At 38.4% G+C, this 26,090-nt stretch overlaps 1 protein-coding gene across 1 annotated transcript; it reads right to left on the reverse strand.

Annotated features, from left to right (window-relative positions):
* Nucleotides 1-2,210: 2,210 nt before the first annotated feature.
* Nucleotides 2,211-2,852, reverse strand: LOC127096487 (uncharacterized mitochondrial protein AtMg00810-like). Its single transcript, XM_051035049.1, has one exon. It carries the CDS (start codon nucleotides 2,850-2,852, stop codon nucleotides 2,211-2,213), a length of 642 nt encoding a protein of 213 aa, XP_050891006.1.
* Between the last annotated feature and the right edge of the window lie 23,238 nt (nucleotides 2,853-26,090).

Consider the following 26,090-nt stretch of genomic DNA (forward strand, 5'->3'; position numbering starts at 1 on the left):
ATTACTACTAATTTTCCTTAAATTTATTTTTGATTTGATGTATATTATCAACTAATCAAGTAATCAATAATAGCAATAAACAAATAAACAGTTGTTCTTGACCGAAATAAATAAATAAACAAATGTTAGTAAATTTTGAAGAAATTTTTGAATAAAAAAATACTTGCAAATGTTGTTGAGAACTTGTGAACTTATTTATAAAATTCTTGCAAATTTTTGGAAGAACTTCAAACATTTTCCCATTCAATTCGTACAAATAAATTTATCTATGAATTATATTAGCTGCAAATTCACCTATATTTTTATATTGAAATATCCTAAGATATTTTTCAAGAACATTGTATACAAATATATAAAAGAAACACTAGTTATTTTGTTTTTGTTTACACCAAGAGTGAGATCTAATGTCATGATTTAGAGGTCATTGCACTACTGAAACAGGTAGTGCTAGTTTTCTTCAAGTTGGTATTTGTTGATTGATGGAGTTTTTGAATTGCAGATAAATTTCTGAAATATTTATAATTGTTGGCGTAGTTTTTTTATATGGCTTTCGAGCATATGATTTGGTGGCACTTCTGTGATGCTGAGTTCAAATGATCATTAAAAGATGAATTAGATTAGAGTATCTCTTATACTTTCGTCAATAAAAATTAATTAAAAAGAAATTACTTAAAAGCATTTGATTTAAAAAAAACTTAATATTTTTATATTAAAGATAACAATTCAATAAAACTTTTAAAAATAATTATTTTTAGGTTTAAAAAGAAAAATTGTTTATGTAAATTAATAAGTTTTTAATTTTCACATATATATATATATATATATATATATATATATATATATATATATATATATATATATATATATATATATATATATATATATATATATATATATATATATATATATATATATATATATATATATATATATATATATATATATATATTCCTAAATACTTTGATATATTTTTTCTAACCTTAAAATATGCATTAAAATTCTTAAGTAAAAAGAAGTTTTCTTGCCAATATTAACATTAAAGAAAAATACTAAAGAATTTTGACATTTAAAAATTATTTTTAAAAAAATACAGGAATAAGTTTATTAAATTTTGACGATTCTCCTATTTAAAATTTATTTTTTTATTACAAATATGATTTTTTAATTATGACGTTTAACGGACCGATATGCACATAAGATACGTTGAAAATTTGATTTTTGTTTTATAAAGTAGTTAATAGAGAAGACACTCTAAATTAATAACTGAAACAGACATGTAGAAGTAGAAGCATCAAACACATGAATGAGATTTCAAAACCAAAATAGGTAAACAAATTATAAATGAATTGTAGAGAAATGGTCTTACACTTATCCAGAAAAAGTTAAGCAGAATCATTAATTTCTTGGATATTTGGATATGTTTAAATATAAAAAAACTAAACTGAAAACAACACTTCATCTGTATATGTCGTTGTAATTATGTGAATGCTATACTTAACGTTTCAACATGGCAACTGATATTCATTCATGGAGATTAAGACACATACCAAATATTGAAAGATGGCTAGAGTTTGAATTCTACTAAAATACTTGCAAACTTATTGTTTATTATTTATTATTAGGTTGAAGACGAAGAAGATGATGGTTGAGAGAAAAAAATTTAATTAACTTTTTAATAGAATTGAAAAACCTAGTTATGATTTAAAAGTTGTTACAACTGAAATATGATTCAATATTTATATTATCAGAATCAATTTAAATGAAATTCAAATTAATCAAAAATGCAATTAATATGAATTTGAGTTACACTTTAACACCACCACTCCTTAATCCACATTCAGGTATTAAATTAATAACACAAATTCCATTCCTCAAGTTGATAAAATGTTCAGTCTTGATTGTTTTGGTCAACAAATCTACAAGTTGTTTCTGAGTGCTACAGTGAACAACTTCAAACACTTCATTATGAACTTGATTGCACACAAAATGGAATTTTGTGTCAACGTGATTGCTCCTTCCATGCAACACTGGATTCTTTGCAAGGCTTATAGCTGATTTATTATCAATCATCAACTTCACATTCTTGCTCACCTTGATCTTCAGATCCTGCAACAAGTTCAGAATCCAAACAATTTGACAAGCAGACAAAGCACTGCAATATACTTAGCTTCACGGGTTGACAATGGAACCACTGATTGCTTCGTGGAGCACTAAGAAATGAAACCTCTCAGATACTTGAAGAAATATCCAGAAGTACTTCTTTTGTCAACTCTGTCTCTACACCAATCAGAGTCTGAACAACATATCAACTCTGAATCAGATTCACAATCAAAAGAGAACAAAAGTCCATACTTCCAAGTCCCCTTAATATACCTCAGTATCATGACAATAACTTGGTAATCTGACCACTCTGGTTTGTTTATAAATCTACTCACCATTTCAACTGCATAACAAATGTCAGATATGGTATTGCACAAATATCTAAGACAGTCAACCAACTGTTTGAAGATTGTAGCATCTATATCATCACCCTTAACATCAGAATCCAACTTCTTATTTGTTTCAGCATGTGTGATTGCAGACTTGTAATTTATTAGATCAAATCTCTTCAGAAGCTCAAGTTCATACTTCAGTTGATGAAAAATTATACCCTTATCAAAGTACAAAATCTCCATCCCTAAAAAATATATCATATTTTCTATATCAGTTATCTCAAACTCATTCATCAACACCTTCTTAAACTTAGTTATCTCATCTGAACAACTCCCTGTTAGCAATATGTCATCAAAATAGAGACACACCAGAATCATATTGCTATCATATATATGTTGAACATAAAGACCATACTCCATCTCACATTTCCTGAGTCCTCGATGCTTGAAAAATGAATCAATTTTCTGATTCCATGCTCTAAAAACTTATTTCAGTCCATACGGGGCTTTGTGCTTTAACTTGTACATCATCCCTTCCTGATTCTTTTTCACAAATCTACGAGGTTGTGACATATACACTTTCTCTTGTTAAGGACCATTCAGAAATGCATATTTTAGATCTAAATGTATCTGAGGCCAATTTCTGTCAGTAGCTATAGCAATCATCAATCTAATTGTTTCATGTCTAGTTACAGGTGCAAACACCTGAAAATAATCTAATCTAGTTTTCTATAGAAATCCTTTAGCTATTCACCTTGATTGTACTTTCCAATTGATCATCTAGATTTAGTTTCAACTTGTAGACCCATCTCACACTGATGACTTTCTTGTTCTTCGGAAGCTCAGTTAACTCCAAAGTCTTGTTTCTTGTTATAACCTAAAGTTCTTATTTCATTGCCTTTAACCATACTTTCTTATTGAGAGCTTCTTTAGTACTAACTGATTCAGAGTCTACCAACATGGCACATTGAATGACTCCCCCTTCAAAGTTTATCTAAGTATCTTACTGTAGGAGAATTGCCATCCAAGGCGCAGCGGATTTTAAAAATTTCTCCATTTAGTGATTCTTACGAATGGGCATGATCAGTGATAAAATTGTTACCTCTTGTGGCGATTCAAACCTTTGGTGCAGATCTCTGATAATGATCAAAACCTTTGATACAGATCCACGGGGCGATCACGAACGTTGAACGATGACAACGTCTCTACTCAGTCCACACGAACGGATTCCTTCAATCGCAGTGCTAGCTGTTATGAATGAAGGCTTTGAGTGAGAGAGAGATACGAAATTCCAACTCTTCAGTTGTGTTGTATTCCCATACAAAGCTTCTGCACAAGAGCTCTATTTATAGAACCACTTGTGTGGGCTTCAAGCCAAAAAGCCCACTTAAGTGCATTTTGGCCTATATCTCATAATATGCCAAAATCACTTAAGTATTTGGTACCTTACCATATTTCGTATTCTGCTTAAGTACACCGTACCTTACGATGTTCCTTAAGTATTCTATCTCTCATCAATCCGTCCTTTGTGTGTGACCCTATAGGTTTTCGCGACGTTGGCAATTATATTAAATCACACATTTAACATAATAAACAGTGAGCGGTATCTAGCAACACATCACTGCTACCCAAGTCACGAAAATGTCATGTGATCTGACAAAACCTCCTGTGATAATAATTATGTGTATAATTACCCCTTTGCCCTTATGTCTATATTGAACACAAGGTATAGACCGTGTCACCCTTGTCCAGTTCAATATTGGGCCCATAGACATTTATCCTGTTACGCAGGATTGACAAATTCCATCTAGGACACTCATGTCCCTCAGCATGCTTCGTGGAGTACTCATTAACTGTCTTTATGGTCATCCAGTTACGGATAACGTTGGATCAGTAATAAGGCACTCAACTCTACATATAGGATCCATAGTGGTTTCAGGTCGAAGAGTGGTATACACTATTATCACCATGAGAATAACTTATGACACTTTGCATAACTTTCTATATAGTATTCTCATAGCGGGTCAATCCGGTATAAATATTACTCACAATATTCATACCTATGTTTAAGACTTGATAACTCTTTATCCATGATCCATGAGATGTGATCATCAGTCTACAAACATAATAGTCTTAATGCTTTAATGTTATCCCACTTCACATTAAAGCTCGACTACGGATACTTTAAGAATAGTGCCCTTATGTTTAATGTGTTCTCATGATTAAGTCACACTTAATACATTAAACGGACTATCTATTCTAGGGACTTTATTAATCAACCATAATAAAGAAAATGCCTTTAAATAATTCGATACAAGTACCAAAAGTATTGGCCTCTAGGGCTTACACCAACAATCTCCCACTAGCACTAGAGCCAATCAGGCATACCCCGTATGCCCATTGATCTAGTATGGCCATCATGCTTCTGCTGCGCAAGAGGCTTTGTCAGTGGGTCAGCAACATTGTCAAGTGTAGGTACTTTACATATTTTCGCACAACGCCTAAGTATGTGTTTGGATCGTTGGTGAGATCTAGGCTCCTTAGCTTGTGCGATAACACCATTGTTATCATAATAGAGACCAATGGGATCCACAATGCTAGGGACTATGCCAAGTTTATTGATCCAAACAGCTTCCTTTGCTGCACATAAGGCAGCAATATACTCGGCCTCAGTTGTAGAATCAGCAACTGCATCTTGCGTTGAACTTTTCAAGCTCACAGTGCCACCATTTAAGCAAAAAACATAACCAGATTGGAATCATTCATATTAAAGCGTCTCAGCACTTTGTCTATGTACTCTGACTTAGGCCAAGCATTTCATGATCTATCTCTATAGATTCTGATAGGTTGCTTCACCCAGGTCCTTCATAGAAAAGCATTTCCCCAACCAAGACTTTACTTGTTGTAGGGTAGGGATATCGATTCTAATATGTCATCTACATATAATACCAGGAATACGATCATGCTCCCACTAACCTTCTTGTAGACACAAGGCTCATCTTCGTTCTTGATGAATCCATACAGTTTTACTGTTTCATCAAAACGAAGATTCCATGAGTAGGTCATAGGCTCATCTTGATCCATGAGTAATACATCACCTTGATCAGATATCCATATATCTCAGATAGGTGACGTATCCTGCCTGACCTACGCTGGTCTTGTTCTATTTGAGCAGGTTGCTCTTACACAACTACTTGTGTTTCCTGCTCTAATTCCTCCATAAGTGTATCGATACTTTGTGATTCTTGAATTTCTTCAAGTTCTACTTTCCTCCCACTGATTCCTTTGGAAATAAAATCCCTTTCTAGGAAAACTCCAGTTCGAGCGACAAACACTTTGCCCTCAGAAGGATTGTAGAAGTAATATCCTCTTGTTTCTTTAGGATACCCCACAAATAAGCATTTGTCAGATTTGGGCTCAAGCTTAGTTGAAATTTGTCGTTTCACATAAACTTCGCAACCCCAAATCTTCATGTAAGACATATGTGGTCTCTTACCACTCCATATCTCATATGGTGTCTTTTCAACCTTTTGGATGGAACACGGTTAAGTGTGTAAGCTGATGTCAATGGTGTATGTCCTCAAAAGGAGTTTGGAAGATTGGTATGACTCATCATGGATCGGACCATGTTCAACAGGGTTCGATTTCTTCTCTCAGATACACCCTTCCATTGGGATGTTCCAGGAGGAGTAAGTTGGGATAGGATCCCACACTCTTTCAGATGGTCATCAAACTCTAGGATTAAATACTCATCACTTCGATCTGATCGAAGAGTTTTAATATTATTACCTAGTTGGTTTTAACTCGTTAGGTTTCACCCTTTTGTATTAATGTTATTAATAGGCATTTCAAGATCAAGGACATACAGTCCATTGTTCATTTGTGCAGTAGCATAGAATATATCATTCAAATAAATTGAGCAACAATTGTTCTTTATTATAAATGAAAAACCAAACTTGTCCAAACAAGCAATGGAAATAGTATTCCTGCTAATTGCAGGTACATAATAACAGTTCTCTAACTGAATTATTAAACCACTAGGTAAAGTCAATACAAAAGTCCCTACGGCTAAAGTAGCAACCTTTGCTCCATAGCCAACTCGTAGGTCGACTTCACCTTTTGCCAAATCTCTACTCCTTTTTAGTTCCTGCACATTTGTACAAATGTGAGAAATGCATCCAGTATCTAATACCCATGATGCAGAAGTAGATAAATTAATAACAAAAATACCTGAAGTTGAAGTCTCTACTCCATTCTTCTTATCTTCCAGGTACTTTGGGCAGTTCCTCTTCCAGTGTCCGGTCTTACCGCAATGGAAGCAGGTGTCTTCTTTTGCTATGCCTCCACTAGGCTTCAAAACAGCAGTGGGTCTGGGATTGGCAACTTCCTTTCCCTTCCCCTTATCACTCTACTTAGTGGGCCTTTTGTTCTGTCTCTTTCCATTTCTGATCATCAGAATGGACTTCCCTTTTGACTTCAGATTCTGCTCGGCAGTTCTTAACATGGCGAGCAGTTCAGGAAGAGATTTGTCCATATCAATCATATTGAAATTTAGGACAAATTGACTGAAACTATCTGGCAACGATTGCAAGATCAAATCAGTTGCAAGTTTCTTTTCGAGGGGAAAACCCAATCTCTCAAGGTTTTCCACATACCCAATCATCTTGAGTACATGGGGACCTACAGGGGCTCCCTCAGCTAACTTGCTTTGAAAAAGGGCTTTTGAAACTTCAAACCTCTCATGCCTTGCTTGCTCTTGATAGAGCAACTTCAGGTGTTCGATCATATCGAATGCTGACATGTTCTCATGTTGCTTTTGCAATTCTGAGTTCATGGTAGCCAGCATGAGACAAGCAGTTTCATTGGCATCATCGACATGCTTCTTATAAGCATCTCTTTCTGCCTTAGGTGCAGAACTAGGAGGTTCCTCTTCAGGAACAGGTGTCTCCAAGACATACAACTTTTTATCATGTTTGAGGACAATCCTCAGGTTTCGGTGCCAATCTAGAAAATTTGTCCCAGACAATTTTTCCTTATCAAGGATTGATCGCAAGATGTTGTTAGAGGTGTTTGCTGTCATGGTAATCTACACAAGGATTAATGAAAAATATAAGTATCATTGACACATTTAATTAGGCCTTTAATTAAACATGCTCCCACTATTTTACTCAAAACAAATGACCCTCATCATCTGATTCGGAAAATCCCGTTGGAAGATTTTCTAGTGGGTCGAGATCCATATTTCACTTCGTTCTAAGTCCGTGTAGGCGGATTACACAAAACTAGGTTATTTAGGTAGGAACTCCTTCCAATTGTATCTCATACAACTCTCGAAAATTTCAGTTGGGTGAATAACTCCTTATTCCAATCCATCATATGGATTATTCCCAACTCTTGCTTCTAAACATATATAAGAAAATTATAATCAAGTTTGACTCATCGTTTTAGCAGTTGGATATTACAGTTATCCCATCGCACCTTAACTAATACAAAACATGCACCTCGCGTAGGCGAAACCTACATTATTCGATACCAGTCTTGATGAGTGCTAAAACTTGGAAAGCAAACATATATAATATTCTCATAATTTGTTTAGTTAAGTTTGACCCATTGTTTTAACAGTTGGGTATTACAATTATTCCATCGCACCTTACTAATATATAGATCATGCACCTCGCGTAGGCGAAACCTACATTATCCATTACTAGTCTTGATGAGTGTTAAAACTTGGAAAGCATAAACTTAATTTTTAATTTGAGGGAATTGCAATTTTTCTGATCTCACCGGCTTGTTTATCATATAAACCGTCTCTCACATGCATCAACATACATTCACATGCATCAACATACATACATAATGAAACAGTTATGGCCCCTAGCACAATTGTTCTCCCAAGCCAAATCTGAAACATGTAGGTTAGCTTAGGTTCTCTCATTGGCTTGGGAGAACAATTGCTTAGGTATCCTACAAGAAACCTAAGCCAAATCTGTACTATGGTATCCTACAAGCAACATGACTTTACTTCTGTCATCCAACTTCCTTCTCTTAGCATCTGAAACATGTTTATGACAAACATAACCAAACACCTTCAAATGGCTCACACTTTACTTATCTCCAGTTCACTTCTCAAAAATAACGGTTTCCTTCAGCTTCTTGGTTGGACATCTGTTGCACAAATATGCTGCAGTGGCAACAACTTCTCCCCACAAGGTGCGAGGGAGCTTCTTTTCCTTCAGCATGCTCTTTGTCATATCAAGCAAAATTCTGTTTCTTCTTTCAGCAGGACTATTATTTTGAAGAGTGTATGGAGCAGTAACCTCATGCTTAACTCCATTCTCCTCATAGTATTTCTTGAACTCTGTAGAGTTGTACTCACCTCCACCACCAGTTATGAGAATTTTCAACTTCTGACCACTTTGTTTTTCAGCCTTAACCTTGAACTTCTGAAACTTAGGAAACATCTCATGCTTAAACTTGATGAGTGTTACCCATGTCATTCGTGTGAACTCATCCATAAATGACACAAATTACTTGTTTCTTCCAAGTGAAGGTACTTCAAATGGTCCACATACATCATAATGCACTACTCCCAAAGCATGTTTTGCTCTTGGAGCCACTACTGATGCAAATGGCAATCTAGGTTGTTTGTCTTTCATGCATATCTCACATGACTACTCAGACTTCATAATCTTAGAAATGTCATGTACCGGCTTCTTAAAACTCAGATGCCATAAGCTTCTGAAGTTCATATGCCCCAATCTATTGTGCCATAACTCATTGTCACCTTCAGTACCTTCTGCATTAAGGCATTTAGTTTCAGTTGTTTCCACATTCACTTTGAATTCCTGTTGCTTCCATGTTCAGATTGCATAATCATCTTCTGATCATAATCATACAACTTCAAGAGATTATCCTTCATAGTAACTTAGAAACCTTTCTCAATTAGTTGATCTAGACTTATCAGATTGCTCTTCATGCCAGGAACATACCGAACATCCATGATCAGAACAATTTTTCCATTCTTCACTATGACCTTGAAATTTCCCATTCCTTCAACATTCAAATACTAATAATCAACATATCTATTTTTCCCCATCTTTTTAGAGTCAAAATTAATCAGCCATTGTTTGTTTCCAGTTAGGTGATTTGAGCAGCCAGTGTCCATATACCACCAGTCTACCAAATATCCACCACCGGATTCAGAAGCCATCAATAGCACAGGTTCATCATCAGACTCTCCTGTGGCTATGTTTTCTTTTTATGATTTCCTTTCCTTGTTTAACCAACAGTCAGCAGAAAAGTGATCAAACTTCTTACAACAATAATGTTAAGAATGTGTGGTTTAGCCTAACTCAACCCTACAAAACCGGTTGGTAGAGTGAGGACTGCCCCCACTTATAAACACATGTTCAGGCCATATATTGTCCGATGTGGGACTCTTAACACACCCCCTCACGCCCAGGACTGGACATCTGGAGCGTGGAAACAAATGGTGGGTGGCTCGATAGCGGAAATCATAGTAGGTGGCCCACCGGATCTTAAACGAGACTCTAATACCATGTTAAGAATGTGTGGTTGGACCTAACTCATCCCTATAAAACCGGTTGGTAGAGTGAGGGTTGTCCCCACTTATAAAGTCATGTTCAGGCCATATATTGTCCGATGTGGGACTCTTAACAAATAAAATTTGACCTTCTTCTTGTCAAAATTCTCGTTTTCCTTCTGATGTTTTTTCTCATCAGAGTTGGAGACTCCTGACTTCTGATAACCACGACCAAGTCTCTTCTTGGCCTCTGACCAAGATTGCTTCTAATTCTTCTTACTAGAAGATGCTTTCAGAGCCTGCTCTACCTCTCTTTCAGAGTTTCTCTTAGTCAAACACAACTCTTGTTCCTCTAGACTACTCTGTAGGTATTCAATTCTCATGGTGTTGAGGTCCTTAGAGTGTTCAATTGCTACAACAATGTAATCAAACTGAGGAGTAAGTGATCTCCGTACCTTTTCAATGATTACTTATTTAGAGGGAGTCTCTCTACAAGATTTAATCTCATTTGTGATCAGAATCACTCTAGAGATGTAATATGGTACCTTCTCATTATTGTTCCTGTTGCGATTCTCATACTTCTTACGTAGAGACTGAGGCTTCACCTTCTTCACTAATACATCACCATCATAGTAACATGCCAGTGTGTCCTATGCAACCTTCGTCGTTGTTGAATCAACGATCTTCTCAAACACATTCTTATCCACACACTAATGGATATAGAACAAAGCCTTATGACCCTTCTTCTTCGTTTCTCTATGTGTGTGCTTCAGTTGCATCTGCAACAACCGTTGCATAACCATCATTGACGAGATTAAGAACATCTTGAGCGTCAAACAACACACACATCTGAATCATCCATTGACTCTAATTCTTTCCATCAAAGACTGGAAATTTTATGTTCAAGCTACCGTTTCCGTCGTTCATCTCCGTTCTTGTGCAAATTCACTCAAATCTCACTAACACTCGTGTTTCTCTATCCCTCAGAATCAAGAAATGTGATTCTGTTTCGATTTCAAACTTCAGTTCACTGTGAACTTCAGAAACGAAATCAATCACACACGCCTCACGTACACTCGTGTTTTTGGATCTGAATCCGAACCGAAACTCTAGATACCAATTATTGGAGCACAATGTTGAGAACGAAGAAGATGATGGAAGAGAGAAAAGAAATTTGTAACTAACTTTCTAACAAAATTGACAAAATTAGTTATGACTAACTGAAATGTGGTTCAGAATTTATACTATTAGAACCACTCTTAAATGAAATTCAAATTAATCTAAAATACAACTAATATTAGAAAATATTAGTTTGGATTACATGCTTCAAGTTAAGAGTAGTATCTATTTCTTTCAGAATTAACAAAAACTTACATTGTAAGTTTTGTTATTCATAAAAAAAAATGAATATTTTTTTAAAATCTTAATTCTAAAAAATCTAGGAAAAGGAATTTTGTTAATTCGAATTTCGGTGGAAAGTAAATAAAGTTAAATAAAAAAATATTTAATCAGACTTTAAATTTAAATTCATCTGAAATTATTTATTTTTAAGTGATGTTTGTCAAACAATTAATTCAATTATTTAATTAAAATATTAAACTTATAAAAATTATTTGTTTTTATTTGATAATGTCTATTCCCTTCTATCACTATTATAAATTAAAAAATATCCTACGTCTTGGTCACTATTATACCCTTAATTTAATCAAAATTATTTAATGTTGACACTTGATTTATCAAATAAGAATATTTATAAGAATATTATAGTAAAATTCCCTTTGATTATATATTAAATTAAGAAAATTAATTATATTTAATTAATTTTCTTAATTAATGTGAAAATGATTATTTTTTCTTAATATATCTATTTTTAGAAGCTACATATATTAATTATTATATACTTTATATAAACTTAAAACGTTTTAGTCTCAATATTCACAATATTTTAAAATTTAAACTTGGAAAAGACATATGTTGTTAACGGTCAATTTGTAAGGAAAAGATGTCCAACTAAAATAAAAATTAGTAGTCGTTGGTTCTAGAATTTTATTTAATCATGTGAATTTAAATTTAAATTTAAATTAGTATAGTTGGTTGTTCGAGTAAATTCTTCTAAGTTGTTTGATAACAGTATTAAATAGAAATTGAAACTTCATATATCTTAGAGTTTATAAGATAGGAAAAAATGAGATTTTTTTGAGGTCTCTAAACTTTTTGTCCAGGATTGAATTGAATGGATTAAGTATTTACTTTAACAGAATAGCCTAAAGGGGTAACATGCAACACTTTTAAATGTGGACAAATATTTCTTTAAAAAAACCGTCGTTAGATACTTTAGAAAATTATGTGAATTTTTTAAAAAAATAATCCATTTTTTCAAGAAAATTTTCAAAATATTCATGGTTTCAGAAAAATTCTCAAACTATCCCACTTTTAGGAGGAGACGCCAATTGAATTGGCGTCTCCTCTTAAATACTTGAATGGAAGCGCCAATTGGATTGTCTAGGGCAGATGCCCTAGCCAATTGGGTTGACGCCCCTGTATAGTACTTAAGAGGAGGCGCCAATTCAATTGGAGTCTCAGTGTAAAATGATGTTTTTTTTTGTAAATGGTATACGTGATAGATAAATTTGATATAGGACTAATTGATATTAATAAAATTTGCCGTTTACACAAAGAAACCTAATGGCGATGACCAGGATCACCTAACCGACCTCCGGTCCCACATCCTCTAGCTACCCTAACCCGTGACCCTAACCCACGTTGATGATTCGGTACCGGTGTTTGAGCATCTAAGGGGCCAGGAGCGTCACTTCCAACTACAGGAGAAGGCCTGTTGAGGTAGTCAGACAAGTCGACATAGTCTTCAGTATGCATCGATGGTGTACCGCCGTAGCTGAGCTCATGACCCATGCCAGAGAAGTTGGGTTGTGGTTGACTCATTGATAGGCGACCAGTGTAACACCCTTTCAAAATACCCCAATTATTTAATTAAAATAATAAACATATATCAGAGTAATTATGCAGTTAAGGGTGTCACACAATCATTCACACCATGTTCCAAAATAACTGTCATGCTCTTTAATTAATCAATTAAACATTTGCATAAATCGCAGCGGATATAAATCAAATCAATCAAAACATGTAACATACTACATGTAAACTGGTTCAGCAATCATTAACAACATAATTAAAAGGTTCCCTCCCGATGTTACATCTATCAGAGCATGACCCACTAAGGAGATTACACTAGACTCCAAGCATTCGCTTCTACTCAACTCATTTCTCGTTACCTGAAAAATAGTTGTAAGGGTGAGTTCCTCAATCGATATAATAAGCATTATAAAATCTCATGTCATGTTAAGTAATTTGACACATTAATCACCCTAATCACAACATACAATCAGTAACAGCACATCAGCTCAACATCATACTCAACACCAACATAAAACACAAGTATAATCTCAAATCATACTCCATAACAACACAAACACACGTATAATATTGGAATACATCCATTCATATTATACGCCATACATACATTATGCAATGAGACTCCACACATGCGGTACCGACTATTCTTGAACATATAGTTCAAGCTCACCGATCAATCCAGATACGGCTACTAAGCTCACTAGTCCCACTCATTTGAGATCTAATGACTCACTCACTAATTCCTCACCATGGGAATTAGCTACAGCCCCGAAGGCTATGCTATGCACACTAATCATCTAGCATGCAAACATCAACAACAAATCCACAATGATTCACTCACTAATTCCTCACCATGGGAATTAGCTACAGCCCCAAGGCTATGCTATGCAAGCTAATCATCTAGCAATGCAACATCAACAACAAATCCACAATGATTCACTCACTAATTCCTCACCATGGGAATTAGCTACAGCCCCAAGGCTATGCTATGCAAGCTAATCATCTAGCAATGCAACATCAACAACAAAATCCACAATGGACATATGCTCACACTCTAAGCCATACAACAGTCCATTTACAATTGCATACGTAACATGTACATTCACAACATTATGCATACCATCAAACATCATCAGCACATGTATCAAAACATCATATCATGTCAAATAATTGAACACAGTATTAGCAACTCTACTAATACCTATACTGCTCAAAACAGCGGGAATTAATCCCTGCTATATCACACACCGATATAGGCAACCACCAATTAGGCACACAACATTTTAATTAACACTTTTTCCACTCTGTAACAGCGTTAACCGGTTAACGCCCTGGGTTAACCGGTTAACGCAGCACAACACGCTTCCTGTCCCAAAACTTAACAGTGTTAACCGGTTAACGCCTTGGGTTAACCGGTTAACGCAGCACAAACAGCAATATTTCAGCAATCACAACAGTGTTAACCGGTTAACACCCTGGGTTAACCGGTTAACGCAGACAAAACAACAAATTTTCACAATTCAAAACAGTGTTAACCGGTTAACACCCTGGGTTAACCGGTTAACGCAAGACAGAAGCTGTTCCTGCGCTAACTCAAGGCAGAATGCAGAATTCTCCGCATTTTCCGCCATTGGAGGACTTCCGGACCTCCGATTCCAATTCCGTAAAAAGCTACGCTTTCGGAAATTTACAACTAACCCAAACACAGATTCAATTACAGTCTAACACAACTTATTCATCAAAATTTCTCAGCATTTCAAAATCCCAATTAGGGTCAAATCACGGTTCATCACTACCCATTACATGCTAACCCATAATACCCATTAAACGACGATAAACCCCCCTTACCTGAGTTAATCCGGCGAATCTCAAGCTCCAAGCTCTTCTCTTCTCCAACCTTCTTTCTCTTGCTCTGCCTCTTTGCCCTTTTCCTCTTTCACGATCGCTTCTCTGTTTTTCACGTAAAAACCTTTTTACTTCAATGGGACTTTTTCCTTAATTCCAACTTATATATTTTCCAAATTATATTATTATTCCAATAATAATAATAATTCAATAATTCCAAAATAATAATAATAATAATAATCCAATTATCTAATTAAATTAATAAATATATTATTAACTTAATTTAAATAATTATCATATTATTATCGGGGTGTTACAACTCTCCCCCACTAAAAGAGTTTTCGTCCTCGAAAACATACCTCAAGCGAACAACTCTGGGTAAGACTCCTTCATCTTACTCTCAAGTTCCCAAGTCACATTGCCATCTGCTGGTCCTCCCCAAGCTACCTTCACCAAGGCAATCTCTTTACCCCGCAACTGCTTCAACTCTCGATCCTCAATCCTCATAGGTGATGTTTCAACAGTCAGGTTATCTCTCACCTGTACATCATCTACTTGGACTACATGCGACGGATCATGAATGTACCTCCTCAACTGAGACACATGAAAAACCTCATGCAAATTCGCAAGCGACGGCGGTAAAGCGACACGATAGGCTACCTCCCCTATCCTCTCCAAAATCTGATAAGGACCAATAAATCGAGGTGTCAACTTCTTCGACTTCAAAGCTCGACCAACACCAGTTATCGGAGTAACACGAAGAAACACATGATCTCCCTCTTGGAACTCAAGTGACTTCCTCCTCTTATCATGATAACTCTTCTGACGACTCTGAGCAATTCTCATCTTCTCCTGAATCATCTTAATCTTTTCTGTAGTCTGTTGAACAATCTCCGGTCCAACCACAACACTCTCACCGGACTCATACCAACATAACGGTGTCCGACATCTCCTACCATACAAAGCTTCAAACGGTGCCATACCAATGCTCGAATGAAAACTATTGTTGTAGGTAAACTCAATCAAAGGTAAATAACAATCCCAAGCACCTCCCTTTTCCAAAACACAAGCTCTCAAAAGATCCTCTAATGACTGAATCGTCCTCTCAGTCTGACCATCAGTCTGCGGATGATATGCAGAACTCAATCTCAGCTTAGTTCCCAAAGCCCTCTGCAAACCTTCCCAGAACTTCGATGTAAATCTAGGATCTCTGTCTGAAACAATACTCGACGGAATACCATGCAAACTTACAATCTTCTCAATATACAACTCGGCTAATCTCTCTAACGGATAATCCATTCTGATCGGAATGAAATGAGCCGACTTTGTCAATCTGTCAACAATCACCCAAATGGCTTCAAAATTCTTATTTGTTCTCGGCAAACCAGAAACAAAATCCATACTGATACTATCCCACTTCCACTCTGGAACAGCCAACGGTTGCATTAGCCCAGACGGCTTCTGATGCTCAATCTTTGACTTCTGACAAGTCAAACAGGAATAAACAAAACTCGCAATTTCTCTTTTCATTCCCGGCCACCAAAATAACTTCTTCAAATCATGATACATCTTCGTAGCTCCAGGATGAATACTCAAGCCACTACGATGTCCTTCCTCCAGAATACTCTTCTTAAGTTCGGTAACATCCGGAATACACACCCGATTACCAAATTTCAAAACACCATTCTCATCAACTCTGAATTCACCACTTTGGCCTTGATTCACTAAAGTCAACTTATCAACCAAAAACATATCGGATTTCTGACCCTCTCTGATCTCATCCAGAATACCACTTGTTAACTTCAACATTCCCAATTTAACACTGGTGCGAGTACTCTCACACACCAAACTCAAGTCTCTAAACTGCTCAATTAAATCCAATTCCTTAACCATTAACATAGACATATGCAATGATTTCCGACTTAACGCATCAGCCACTACATTTGCTTTACCCGGATGGTAATTCAAACCAAAGTCATAATCCTTCAGAAATTCTAACCATCTCCTCTGTCTCATATTCAGTTCTTTCTGATCAAACAAATACTTTAAACTTTTATGGTCACTGAAAACCTCAAATCTCGACCCGTACAAGTAATGCCTCCATAACTTCAGAACAAACACTACAGCTGCTAACTCTAAATCGTGTGTCGGATAGTTCTTCTCATGAACTCTCAGTTGTCTCGAAGCATAAGCTATAACCTGCTTATTCTGCATCAACACACCACCCAAGCCCAACAATGAAGCATCACAGTAAACCTCAAATGATTCCGACGAACTCGGTAATATCAGAATAGGAGCAGTAGTCAACCTTCTCTTTAACTCTTGGAAACCTTCTTCACATTTCGAGTCCCAAACAAACGCTTGTCCCTTTCTAGTCAACATCGTCAACGGTAACGCCAACTTAGAAAATCCCTCAATGAACTTCCTATAATAACCTGCAAGTCCAAGAAAACTCCTTATCTCAGAAACTGACTTCGGAGCTTCCCACTTAGATACCGCTTCTATCTTAGAAGGATCAACAGCAACACCACCTCTTGAAATCACATGACCAAGAAAACTAACCTCTTCTAACCAAAATTCACATTTAGAGAGTTTAGCAAATAACTTCTTTTCTCGTAGAACTTCTAAAACCACTCTCAAATGCTCAGCATGCTCTTCTTCAGATTTCGAATACACCAAAATGTCATCAATAAACACCACAACAAACTGGTCTAGGTACGGATGGAAAATCCTATTCATATACTCCATGAATACTCCAGGCGCATTAGTCACACCAAAAGGCATTACAGAATACTCATAATGTCCATACCTTGTTCTAAAAGCAGTCTTCTAAATATCCTCAGTTTTCACACGTATCTGATGATACCCAGATCTCAAATCTATCTTGCTGAACACACTCGCACCAACCAACTGATCCATCAAATCATCAATCCTCGGCAAAGGATACCGATTCTTGATCGTCACTTTATTCAGTTGCCTGTAGTCCACACACAACCTCATAGTACCTTCCTTCTTCTTAACCAACAACACTGGTGCACCCCACGGTGACACACTCGGACGAATAAATTTCTTATCCAACAGATCTTCCAACTGACTCTTCAATTCAGCTAACTCAACAGCAGACATACGGTATGGAGCCATCGATATCGGTCTAGTACCAGGTACCAAATCAATCGAGAACTCAACTTCACGCTCTGGCGGCAATTCATTCACTTCTTCAGGAAACACATCAGGAAAATCACACACCACTGCTAGATCGCCAATCACCAGTTTATCTTTAGCCTCCAGAGTCGCTAACAGCATAAACAACTCCGCCCCATCTGCTACTTCCTCATTCACCTGCCTGGCTGATAGAAACAAACTCTTTCCTTCTTCAATCTCAGGAAATATCACAGTCTTATCAAAACAGTTAATAGAAACTCGGTTAAACACCAACCAGTTCATCCCCAAGATAACATCAATCTGCACTAGTGGAAGACACACAAGGTCTATCCCAAAGTCTCTACCAAAAATACTCAAAGGACAATTCAAACAAACTGAAGTAGTAGTCACTGAACCCTTTGCAGGAGTATCAATCACCATATGTCATACGGTGAACTGACTTTTGGGTGTTTTGCTTTTTATCGCAATGTCGCGGATAGCAAGAGTCGCCACCGACTTTTCTTTTATCCAATAAGGAAAGGTGGAAAAGAACAGGAAAGACCTCAATAGATTTTGGGTTCGGGAGGTACATTATACAAAGGGAAGGTATTAGCACCCTTTGTATCCATGGTTATCCATGGGCTCTTAATTGCTGGATCACTTATATTTTTGTCTGAAAAGTGTCGGTGAATTGTTTAGAAAATATTTTGAAAAAGAGAATTTAACTTTGTAATGATTCTCGTATGAATGTATACAAAGTGGTTATCTCGTTTAGTTTTGAAAATGGTTTGGGAAAATATAACTTGGTAATGATTCTAGTATGAATGTATACCAAGTGGTGATTTTCTAGGATTTTGCAAAGTGTGAGGGGTGGAAAATGTTTTAGGTTATGATCCAGTAATTGAGAGTTATACCTTCCTAAGGTCGTTATGGGCATTTCCTATCCTTATGAGGGTAAAACTGTCCTTACTATTGAGAAGTAAGTAATTTTACCCTTTGGATGTTTAAGGGTCATCGTAGGGTCATCGATAGGTCATTGAAGGCAACAGTTGTAAGGATACCTTAGCATTCGAAGGGACGATCATCATTTAACCGTAGGCTACACCGAAGGGTCATCGAGGGACGAAATCATATATTCGAAGGCAACACCCGAGGGACTATGATTTATTTTATGATGATTTAATCGAAGGGCCATTGCTAAGTGTATCCCCACATTCGCGGGACATGACCGTTATACCGTAATACCGTAGGGCAAAAGAGAGGTCCAAGATCACATATTTAAAGGCCACATTTTAAAGTTAATTAGGTGATTATGATGAATCTCCACATTAAAATCGATACATTAAAATCAACACATTAAGGATCACTACATTAAAATTAATTAGGCAATCAATATGAATCTTCACATTCAAGTGAAATAATTTAGAATCCCTCTCCATGAAGGCTTCCCATGCATAAAGCGGAGTACCTAGCCGGCTATTTCTTCGGAAGTATGCTAGCCCTTACACCATGAACACACGGATTAAAGCATCGAGGTAAAATACAATTGGAAATTGCACCATAAGATAAATATAACAGCCAGGACTTTAAGCCAAATAATGCAGAATCATCATCAGGTAAACATGAACTGGGCAGCAAAAAGGCAAAGCAGCCCCTGGCCCGGTCGCCTCTGCTTCGCCTAGCGAAGGCTCAGCGAAGGCTCGCTGCGGGCTCGCCTAGCGATGAGCTAGCGAGCGGCCACGGGTTTGAAATTTGAGAACATTATGACCTCAACCTGCAGCATGGCTTATGGCATCCAACACATAATTATATGGTTCAATTTCACAATATTCAAGCACATTTAAACTCTCATGCAAAACTTCAAAATGTTTATGAATTCAATTATAATATCCTCCACAAATTAAGAACATGGAGTGGTACCATATGCCAAATGAGAGTACAAAACGATATCACATGCAAATTAAGGCACTAAAGCGTACCACATGCAAAATAAGAACACAAAGTGATAATCATATGTAGATTAAGACCCTAAAGTGATATCATATGCCAGTTAAGAAACTAAAGCGATAATAATGATGCAAACCTGTTTGCAAATCGAGTTGCAACCTTGAATTGGCGAGTCGGATTGAGTTCGGCGGCGGTAGCTTCGGAGCGGGTAAGCGGCCTTCAGGGTTTCCGCCTTCTGAACTCTTTGGATCAGCAGGGTTTCGGTGCTAGGGTTTCCTCCGGGTCTCTGTGTGAGTGTCTCCGTGTGGGTGAGTCCCTCTTTGTGTGTTCTTTTTCGTGGCAGAAGAGCAGGTATTTATAGTAGTGGTAGTAGTGACCTAATGGGCTTAAAATGAGGTCCAAAAATTCAAATTCTCGCAAGCTTCGCTAGGCGAAGGAATTGCTCGCCTAGCGAGCAAGCTAGGTCTGGGCTTTTTCTGGACCTGATGCTTCGTTGGGCGAGTGGCATGCTGAGATATTCGCTAGGCGAAGGGAATGCTCGCCTAGCGAGCAAGCTATTTTGGGCCGCTTGTGGATTAGGCCTGTTGTGAGCTGGGCTTTTGTCCATTTGATATCAGTGCCTTGCAGATCAAGTCAGAGGGTCTTGGAAAATGCTTTGTAATACCAACGGGCAAATTTTGGGGTATGACAGCTGCCCCTGTTCAATATTCTTGCACCGAGAGAGTAGAATGGTATGTGCCGTTCGTGGTCTGGAGGTGAAAGATTATTGAACACTATAATGCCCCGAAAATTTGCGCTTGTCCATCAGGAGCTAGTCTTGATGGAGATGGGCTTAGAGGTGCCATCCAGGAAACCTGATGAGGAGATTTCCAGATTGTGTCGTACGTTAGACGATATCTGGAGACATGGGTGTCACACCGGGTCGTACATCAGACCGTATAGTGAATCATCCATCATGCTGTTGACTTCACTGGGGAGTCAGAGTATGTTATACACTGCTGGGGATAAGGGATCAGAATGGATCGTATATTAGACCGTGTCTGAATACCAGAGTAAGTTATTCATTAGGCGGATGACTTTGCTGGGGCTGAAAGATCAGAATGGATCGTACGCTAGATCGTATCTGAGTTGCAGAATGAGCCGTACGTTAGGCTGAAGCTGCTGAAAAGGGAGTAGTCGTATACTAGACTACCATTCAGAAATGTACCTGTCCGAAGGTAGCATCTGAGGGGATGAAGGTCTAACTTGGTCGTACATTAAACCATATCTGAGCAGAATGAGCCGTCAGTTAGGCTGAATTTGCTGAACAGGGAGTAGTCGTATACTAGACTACCATTCAGGAATGTACCTGTCCGAAGGTAGCACCTGAGCAAGGGAGTAGCCATATACCAGACTACCATTCAGGAATGTACCTGTCCGAAGGTAGCACCTGAGCAAGGGAGTAGCCGTATACCAGACTACCATTCAGGAATGTACCTGTCCGAAGGTAGCACCTGAGCAAGGGAGTAGCCGTATACCAGACTACCATTCAGGAATGTACCTGTCCGAAGGTAGCACCTGAGCAAGGGAGTAGCCGTATACCAGACTACCATTCAGGAATGTACCTGTCCGAAGGTAGCACCTGAGCAAGGGAGTAGCCGTATACCAGACTACCATTCAGGAATGTACCTGTCCGAAGGTAGCACCTGAGCAAGGGAGTAGCCGTATACCAGACTACCATTCAGGAATGTACCTGTCCGAAGGTAGCACCTGAGCAAGGGAGTAGCCGTATACCAGACTACCATTCAGGAATGTACCTGTCCGAAGGTAGCACCTGAGCAAGGGAGTAGCCGTATACCAGACTACCATTCAGGAATGTACCTGTCCGAAGGTAGCACCTGAGCAAGGGAGTAGCCGTATACCAGACTACCATTCAGGAATGTACCTGTCCGAAGGTAGCACCTGAGCAAGGGAGTAGCCGTATACCAGACTACCATTCAGGAATGTACCTGTCCGAAGGTAGCACCTGAGCAAGCGAGTAGCCGTATACCAGACTACCATTCAGGAATGTACCTGTCCGAAGGTAGCACCTGAGCAAGGGAGTAGCCGTATACCAGACTACCATTCAGGAATGTACCTGTCCGAAGGTAGCACCTGAGCAAGGGAGTAGCCGTATACCAGACTACCATTCAGGAATGTACCTGTCCGAAGGTAGCACCTGAGCAAGGGAGTAGCCGTATACCAGACTACCATTCAGGAATGTACCTGTCCGAAGGTAGCATCTGAGCAAGGGAGTAGCCGTATACCAGACTACCATTCAGGAATGTACCTGTCCGAAGGTAGCACCTGAGCAAGGGAGTAGCCGTATACCAGACTACCATTCAGGAACGTACTTGTCCGAAGGTAGCACCTGAGCAAGGGAGTAGCCGTATACCAGACTACCATTCAGGAATGTACCTGTCCGAAGGTAGCACCTGAGCAAGGGAGTAGCCGTATACCAGACTACCATTCAGGAATGTACCTGTCCGAAGGTAGCACCTGAGCAAGGGAGTAGCCGTATACCAGACTACCATTCAGGAATGTACCTGTCCGAAGGTAGCACCTGAGTAAGGGAGTAGCCGTATACCAGACTACCATTCAGGAATGTACCTGTCCGAAGGTAGCACCTGAGCAAGGGAGTAGCCGTATACCAGACTACCATTCAGGAATGTACCTGTCCGAAGGTAGCACCTGAGCAAGGGAGTAGCCGTATACCAGACTACCATTCAGGAATGTACCTGTCCGAAGGTAGCACCTGAGCAAGGGAGTAGCCGTATACCAGACTACCATTCAGGAATGTACCTGTCCGAAGGTAGCACCTGAGCAAGGGAGTAGCCGTATACCAGACTACCATTCAGGAATGTACCTGTCCGAAGGTAGCACCTGAGGAGACGAAGGTTTAACTTGGTCGTACATTAAACCTTACTTGAGTTGTTGAAGATCAGAATGGATCGTACGTTAGATCGTATCTGAGTTGTTGAAGATCAGAATGGATCGTACGTTAGATCGTATCTGAGTTGTTGAAGGTCAGAATGGATCGTACGTTAGATCGTATCTGAGTTGTTGAAGATCAGAATGGATCGTATGTTAGATCGTATCTGAGTTGAAGGAGTCATATATTGGGCCGAATCAGAATGAACCGTACGCTAGGCTATATCTGACAGTATTTGTATATGTTGTATTTGTGATAAATGTCTGGGATGAGCTTATAGATGCCATCGTTGGGAGGACGTCAGAATGAATGTTGACATGGAGTATATCTGAAAGATGTATCTGAAGAAGAAAGTAGTCGTACGCTAGACTACACCTCGGAATATACCGTACGCTAGGCAGTATCTGAGGGATATAGTTGAATCTTGAATGTAATTGATAAAGATGTCCGTCTGAACGGACCTTTGTGTTGGTTGTATCAAGAGGATAATTAACCTGAAAAATAAAGTTAGCTTCGTGCCATGTCATGATGCATGAGATGCAAATGTTGTATGTATGCGTGTGCCGTGAAATGATGTAAAGCATATGATGGGGTATGAAGTGAACGTGAGCATTGTATGCATGTATATGTTATGAAACGATGTAATGTATATGATGCGGAATGGAAATTGTATGTAGGTGTGTAATATGAAATGATGTAATGAATGCACTATGTGTCTGAACATTCTTCCAGGGAATTCTACTGGGGGAATAAATCTCAGTCTGCTGGTCGGAGATATTTGTATTGATGACCCTTTCTTAGCCGGGGGATGCTTGATTTCTGTCTGATGGTGAAAACACTCCACAGAGCCTGGCTGGGGATAGAAGAGATGACCAATATATATGTCTGATGATGCCGACCTCTGCTGGGAAATAGCTGGTTCTTGTTGGGGAATAGAATTAGCAACGGATCCATTGGAAAGCGTGATTAGACCTTCTCCTCGATCCTAAAGTCTTTTCGTAATTGCTATTGCCATTTTAGGCATGCATTTTTTTTTGTAAACATTGATCATATTCAAATGCATATATCAATTCAAGTTAAATCAATGGACGTTTACGCAAACAAAACAGAGAAAGTAAAACAAAAGCATTCTTTTTTTTGAAACAGAATTGTATTGATTTAGAAAGAGGGCCTATGAACAGGCAATTTGTGTACAAGGAGACAGAAAAAATTGTCAGGCAAACAAAGAGAAAGCTATGCAGAAAAATCCTGTTGATTTTAATTCCACTACTGTCATCATGTCTTCAAGCATCTCATCTTCTGCTGTCGGATAGAAGTGATTGGCTTGTTCAGTCCCTTGAACTTGGTTGAAGCAGACAGAGAATGAGGCATAGTCATACGCTTTAATCCCTAATTTTTGCCTGGACCGCCTTTTCAGGTTTTCAGTCCACCGGGATACCCTTTTTTGCTCAAGCCGCCTTTTCAGGTTTTCGACTTGCCGGGTGTACGTCTTTATATGTTTATCCCTAATTTTTGCCTGAACCCTTTTGGTTCGCCGGGATGCCCTTACTTTTGCCTAGGTACATCGACCTAGCGGGTCTCTTTTATGCGTAGTATTTTTTTAACTATGTCAGCGTCCACAAGATGCGGGAACTCTTCGCCGTCCATTGTAGCAAGCATCATGGCTCCACCAGAGAATACCTTCTTAACTACAAATGGCCCTTCGTATGTGGGAGTCCATTTGCCCCTGGGATCACCTTGTGGTAGAATGATACGCTTGATAACTAAGTCGCCGATTTGGTACACTCGTCTCTTGACCTTTTTGTTGAATGCATGGGTCATGCGCTTCTGACATATCTGCCCATGACAAACAGCCGCAAGTCTCTTTTCATCAATCAGATTTATCTGATCGAGTCGAGTTTGAATCCACTCATCCTCATCTAAGCCTGCATCTTTCACAATTCTTAGAGAGGGAATCTGAACTTCCACTGGTAAAATGGCTTCCATTCCATAGACTAAAGAGAAAGGGGTTGCCCCTGTCGAAGTGCGGTAACCATGAAGAGCAAAAGGTAACATCTCATACCAGTCTTTGTATGTTACTGTTATATTCTTGATATTGTTAGCAGCCTCCACGGCGTCGTTCGTCTTTGGCCGGTACGGAGAAGAGTTATGGTGTTTTATTTTGAACTGCATGCAGAGTTCAGTTTAGTACCATTATCAGTGATAACTCTTTCAGGAGACAGCAGGTTTCTCGAATGTATATTTGATAAGATCCATCTTAGAAATCAATAAAGTGGTATGATTCAACATATACTGTCTTAGTCGGCGAGCAGCCCAAGCCAAAGCGCAGCAAGCTTTCTCGAGCTGTGAGTATCTTGTTTCACAGTCGGTACCTTTTGCTAAGGCAGTGTATGACATGCTCTTTTCGACCAGACTCGTAATGTTGCCCCAGCACACCCTATTGAATTTTCTAACACGGTCAAATACATAGTTAGAGGTCTTCCTTCAACTGGTAGCATCAGAATTGGAGGTTCTTGGAGATATTTCCTGATTTTGTTATTCATCATTCCATACCATCTCTTGATTTTTCCTTTTTAGTAATTTGAAGATGGGTTTGCCGGTAGCAGTCAAGTGTGGAATGAATCGGGCAATGTAATTCAAGTGTCCCAAGAAACCTCTGACTTCTTTCTTGTCTATTTCAGTACCCATTGCAATTTCAATTGATTCCTCCTGCGGCTGTATGGTCTTTTCTTCTTGTAGTAACAGTCTGACAAGTTCACCAGGGACTTCACAATCTTCCTCGCTTCCATCCTCGGCTTGGTAGATCGGATTTTCAAAGTCATAATGAACAGTAGCAGAGTCATTACCAACAGGATCCAGAGTGGATATGGATCGGCAAACTGTTACGTGCGTGTGTGCAAGAAAACATAGCTTGTTTTGAAAAAAATGACAGGAAAGATAAAGAGCGCAATATTTGAATGCAAAAAGTCCATTGATCTATTGAATATGAATATGCTTATGAAAATGACAAAACCCGTGAAAAATTAGCTATTATGCCCCGGGTATAGACACAATGCTTTGAAACACAAAAATAGCAATAACAATTACTCCTGACTAAAGGAAATCGGGATAGTGTCTTTAGCCTTCCAATTGTTGAGTCCGTCACCAATTGTTGGGAAAATCCAGCTATCCAAGTCATAATCGTTATCAGTATCTTCCACAGCATTGACAGTCTCGTCATGATTAGGCAGAGGGGCAGTGATGCCATTAGGAGTCTCCGGAGGATCAAAGATAGTCGCCTGTATCTTCCCACTTCGAA

The sequence above is a fragment of the Lathyrus oleraceus genome, chromosome 6, assembly GCF_024323335.1.
Source record: "Lathyrus oleraceus cultivar Zhongwan6 chromosome 6, CAAS_Psat_ZW6_1.0, whole genome shotgun sequence".
Taxonomy (NCBI): domain Eukaryota; kingdom Viridiplantae; phylum Streptophyta; class Magnoliopsida; order Fabales; family Fabaceae; genus Lathyrus; species Lathyrus oleraceus.

Excerpts from the sequence above, each read along its gene's own strand:
- LOC127096487 (XM_051035049.1), bottom strand. The coding sequence starts at position 2,852 with ATGGAGTATGGTCTTTATGTTCAACATATATATGATAGCAATATGATT.